Source organism: Pelodiscus sinensis, chromosome 7 (genome assembly GCF_049634645.1).
Source record: "Pelodiscus sinensis isolate JC-2024 chromosome 7, ASM4963464v1, whole genome shotgun sequence".
Lineage (NCBI taxonomy): Eukaryota > Metazoa > Chordata > Testudines > Trionychidae > Pelodiscus > Pelodiscus sinensis.
Window position 1 is genome coordinate 18,004,998 of NC_134717.1, and position 5,573 is coordinate 18,010,570.

A 5,573-nucleotide genomic window follows, 5' to 3' on the forward strand; every position below is an offset into this window, starting at 1 on the left:
TCTGTTTTTACAAACATGAAATTTAACTTGGATTGCATATGATTATGTTCAGTGTAAAATCTCCTTTCAAGATATCTACACACTGCCAATCTGAATTGTTACATGCACATATCAGATAGCACCTGAAACTGTATTTTATGGAAGTTGCATGTTTACTCTGAGCAGTTAAAATCTCATTCTAACATGGATGTTTTTTATTTTCCTTAAGAGGCTGATACCACTTAATTTGTAAATGAACTTTCAGGGTGTAGTATATTACAAAAAAGGAGGCTGTTGATTTTGTTTTCAAATAGCCATATTAACAGTTTAACTGAAGTGGGGATAAATGTAAAAACAGTGTTGGCTGCACTAAATGTGTGTTCTGATGGAAAAGGGATTAACAAATTGTACAAAATAAATGACCTAAGCTACTCAGTTGTCTCTATTGATGAATAAGTTTGATCCATCACTGGACAAGCAACATAGATGAAATCTCTTGTTTTCCCCAAGATTCATGTCAGATGAGTTATGTTGGCATCAAAGACTGAACCTTAATTACTGGAACTCAAAAGTATATGGAATTAAGCCCTAAAAGGACATACCACTCAAAGTATCTTAATAATCATGTACTTTTATTAACAATCTTACACAGCAGAGGTCTGCAAACCAATCCATTATGGAGAAATGAAAAAAAAATCTAAGCATTTGACAGAAGAGGCTTTGGTTATAAATGATATTGTCTACAGCAGAATTAAACTATTGTAAACCAAACAGCTTATAGTGAGGGCCAAAATGATTGAATATCAAAATAACTTTTAACAGGCACACATTTAGAATATTTACATACAAACAACAGAGACATTTTCTAAATTTTAAACAGTTACTCACTATTCCTAAAGAGTTTAGTTCTTGTATCTATCTATACAACCAGATAAGCACTAAAACTTTATAAACTAACCACTTGTCCACAGGTCCTGCCTAGACACTTTACCATCAATATGAAAGTGTTTATATAAATAACTCAAACTTCACAGAAACTAAAGGAAAATATAAAATCCCAATCGTAAATAAAACTGTACATTATGGTCAGTCTTGTTTTTTTTTCTGAAATCTTGTAACTTTAAAAAAAATGTTCTTTATTACAAAATGGGAAGGAGGCTGTTAGCTGGAATGAAAACTTGAAGATTCTGACTCTGTAGAAACAGAAGAATGTCCTCCACGTTTGCCTTTGGAAAGGATCTTAAGGCTTGATCCTCTGCTAACTGATGTCAAGGCATTTTGTGCTGATGTTTTGAATTTGGCACCCAAGAAGGCATAAAGAATTGGATTCAGGCAGCAGTGGAAAAATGCTAGGGCTTCTGTAATAGAGATCAACTTGTGCACTGTTGTCTCAAAATTGCAACCATGCCTGATAACTCTTAGCAGGATTAAGGTGTCTATGCTGATGCCAATGTAGTAAGGCAACCAGCAGGCAAAAAAAGCAAGGATGAGAATGACTGTAGTCTTCAATGCTTTGCGCTTCTGGTGACCCTTAGAGTGTGACAGCTTCGAAATTATAATACAGTAGCAAGTCAGGATTATTAGACCAGGCAACACAAGTCCTACCAAAATATGCTGAAATCTAAATGAAATCAGCCAGTTGTCATGAGGGTAGATGCGATCACATACATACCTTCCTTCTACTTCACTAGTACTTGCAAAGATTATATCAGGCACTGTCAAAAGCACAGCTGGTAGCCATACACCTATGTACACTATCTTTTCAGCTAACAGCTTCCTTGGTCTCTGGCTATTAGTAGCATGGACTATTGCCAGGTAACGATCTAAACTTATGAAGGCCAAAATCAGGACACTGCTGTATAGGTTGACAGTGTAAATGACATGGACTGCCTTGCACAGAACGTTCCCAAAGTACCAGCTTATAGCTGCATCCACAGACCAGAATGGCAAAGTGATGACAAACAGGAGGTCAGCCACTGAAAGATGCAACCTGTATTTATCGGTCATGCTTCTTAATTTCTTCTGGTATCCCATGACAACAATAACCAATCCATTGCCAACAATTCCTGTCAGGAAGATGATCGAGTAGATGACTGGCAAAAAGATACGGTTGAAATTAGCATTTTCAAGCCCAAAGCATGGCTCTTCGAAGTCCCCATAGTCATGGCCCGAACCAAGCTCATCAGTGCCATTATCAGGAAAGTCAATGGTGAACCCAGAATATTGCTATAATAAAATGAAAGAAAAGCTGTTAGACTTCCACTCTACCTCAGTTAAGACTTTTCACTATATACAGATATTTTCACATTGTCTAAAGAGCCTCCTAAGAAGGCCTGATCAGGGATAGGAAAAGCCTTTCAAATGCTAATAATAAAAACATAGTTAAATGAAGTTTACATTAAACTGAATTTTCAAAGCAATATGTAACATTTTGATCACTTCTACTTCATTCTCCCGCTCCTTTGGGAAACAACTTTGGAAACAATATTTGTGTGCAGAGGAGAAGGCACAAGGACAATTACCAGTTACTGAAATGTTATCTTGGTTTCAATACACTTATTGTATCATGTTTTTATCTGTTTCACATTACCAATGGAAAAAGCCTATTGTTTCTAGTGGCTAGCCCATCCCCTGGTACTGTACAATAATTTTCCACAGAATATCACTCATAAGAGCAGTTTCATTTTAATTCTTACTAAAGAAGTGTAGAGGTCCATAAATAAACCTCTAATTAGTAACCCTGCTTCCCCAGATCTCCCACAGATGCAGCTAATGCGATCAAGGGAAAAGAATAATAAGTGGGGGTTCCCTGCAGAGGAGCAACTGACAACGCCTCAGAAGAAGTGACCTCTTAAATAGAGGAGGATCCACAACCCTAGAAAGGTCATCATGAGCAAACACTTTCCCCTCCCTCTGTTGTGGTCGAAGGGGGTCAAGGGACTAAGAGGGATTGCTGAATTGTGCGGGCTAGTGGAAAAAGGAAGCGAAACAGTAGAGGCATGAAAGTACCTCAGGAAACCACCAACGGCTAAGCATCTGACTAGCAAAGCAAGGCAGGGAATTACTCTTTTTATACACATATACAAACGTTATAGAACTATAATATTTGCATAGCCTTTATGCATCATAGGAGATCACAAAGCACTTCCAAACAATCTGGTACACAAGCTCCAAATGGATGGGTCTATTTATTCATTTTACAAGTTATGGGTAAAAGATGAGTCTTGCAAGTTCTAGCCAGCTTTTGGCCTTATTCCCATCGCCCCTAAAAATGCACAGGTTAAATGGAGAAAAAGTGTGGGCACTCCTATTCCACCACTACAGCTCCAAAATATCTTGAAGCTGGTGCAGCCTGACTCCACAGCACCGCGCACCCTCCCATCTGGTACCTGGCCCCAAAGTTCCACTGGCTATATTGAAAAAAAAAATAGTAGAGCCAACGAAAAGTATCGTGTGGGGCAAAACCGCTACCCAGCACGGGGTTGGCTGCAAAAATTGGTATGAACCAAGTGGCTCCAACTTTCACCTTCCCCAGCAAACTCATGACGGCTGCACCATCCACCCGAAATGTAAACAGTGCACTTTCAAGCCAGGAGGGACACCGCTGGGCATTTGAACGGAGAGGGACGGCAGCGGGAACGTCAAAAAAGTGTCTGAAATTCATCGGCCGCTGGCAAGTCTGACAGCTCCGCTTTAAAAAGCCGAAGGGGACAGCTAGGGGACAACTCCGCCCTTTCGCCGCCTCCACATGTAACGGGGCGCAGAGCCTGAGTGCGGGATTCAGCTCAGGAGGCTTGGATGCTCGGCAAGTTCATCTCCGAGCGCCTCCTCGCCAGCGCTGGGAAGGCAGGACCAGCGCACAGCGCCAAAGCGCAAATCAGCTCCCGTTAGGCGAAGGCAGCCGCGCTCTCCCTGCAGGGTGTCGGGTCTGCAGCCGCGCCTGCACCCAGAGCAGCCCCCTGCCCGCCACCCCGGCAGCGCTCAATGCACGTTTGTTTGCAAACAGCTGGCACATGGGTGCCTGCGGGCTCCTGGCTACGGCCCCGGCGCTCCCCGCTGCGCCAAGTGCTGCGGGCAGGCTCCCGACCCGCCCGGCGCTCTCATCCACTCCCGGCGCTCCGCACTTACTTCCAGGCTGTCCGCCATCCCCCCGCTCCTGAGCTCCAAGCTTTCCATGCCTCGCGCTGCGCTCTGCAACTTGCCGCTGCGCCCCCACAAACTCCGGAGTCTCTCCGGCGCGCCCTGGTCTCTTATACCCCCCGCTCCCCCGCCCTCGGTGGCAGCCTGTGTGAGGCTCCTCCCAGGCGGGAGGTGGCAGCCGCACAGTCCCTGAGCGCTTGTGAACATGTGCGGCTGCCCCGGGCAGTGCCTGGGCTCCGGGGGGGCTGCCCATGCAAGTCTGGGCGAGGAGGCTCCGCCAGGCTGCTGCCTGTGCCCTGCCCCTTGTCCTGCGGCCGTCTCCGGGGCGTGCCGGGGTGACCTGACGGCCAGGGGTTTGCTCTGGCACCTCAGCCTGCCTGCGGAGAGTCTGCTTTCCCCCTTCACACTGAAGCAGTGGTGTTTGGGGGGAAGTAGAGTGGCTCCCCCCCGACCTGTGGCGCCCCAGGGAGCCCAGCTCACTTCCAGAAGGGCACTAGGCTGGATGACCTGGGTGCCTAATGGAGAAGACCCATAGAAGGGAAGGGCATCCCTCAAACGGGACCCAACCACTGCTTAACTTGAAAGAGTGGGGAGAGGGTGTCAAGCAATTTTTTTTACATTCATAAGGGATGCAGCAAGCCCAGATCCATGAACTGCCCAGCCTAAAGGTGCTGGGGCTAAGCGCTGGCAAGCCCTGGGACAAATTAAGCACTGAACCCAACTTACTCTTTCCCACAGCTGGTTTTCAGCCCTAGCCCACACATAGGTTTGAGGGGTGTGTGCCCTGAGTGTAACAGCTAGAAAAAAGAGAGAAGTGATATAAAACACAGGATATGAAGGGCAGAATTATGGCCTACAAAAGCTCCAAAACCATGCGTCAGCGCCCCTAAAATTAAGGAAATTGGTTTGAAAAAGAATGAGACTTTAAAAAATGTGGGGTCATGTTTTCCAGATTTCTTTGTAAGCATGAGGGCTAGAAACTTGAAAACACAGTGTAGGTAATAATTTAAGAACAACACAAAATATTGTAAGGCTTACAGTAAATCACCAGATTTGGTAACAATGGGTAGGCAAAAACAAATAAAAACAGAGAAAATGAAGTAAGGATATGCTTGCTTTGCAGTGATCTAATACTGCCAATACATATGCAGGTAAATGACTTTCATGAGTCATCCCATAGGTTTTAATTAAGGTAACTTGAGCTGCACTGTTTTTCCAGAATAATGGCTGTTATTCTGGAAAAACAGTACTAGCATCCACACAGCAATTGTGTTATTTTGAAAGAAAATCGAAATAATGGAGGGCATTTTCTGACATTATTCCACGAGGAATAACACCTCTTCCAAAAAAGCTTTTTTTAGAAGAGTTTGTGTGTGGATGCTCCACTGCTGCTATGTTGAAATAGCTCCTCACTAGGGCCATTCTAAAGTTATTCCTCCCCAGTGCCTCCTGCG

At 44.5% G+C, this 5,573-nt stretch overlaps 1 protein-coding gene across 1 annotated transcript; it reads right to left on the reverse strand.

The window, feature by feature from the left end:
* Positions 1–592: 592 nt before the first annotated feature.
* On the reverse strand, positions 593–4,264 carry CXCR4 (C-X-C motif chemokine receptor 4). The gene is made up of 2 exons (XM_006117047.4): positions 4,108–4,264; positions 593–2,205 (listed from the first exon to the last, which is right to left on the reverse strand). The coding sequence occupies exons 1-2, from the start codon at positions 4,153–4,155 to the stop codon at positions 1,141–1,143; spliced, it is 1,113 nt and encodes a 370-aa protein (XP_006117109.1). The 5' UTR covers positions 4,156–4,264; the 3' UTR covers positions 593–1,140.
* Between the last annotated feature and the right edge of the window lie 1,309 nt (positions 4,265–5,573).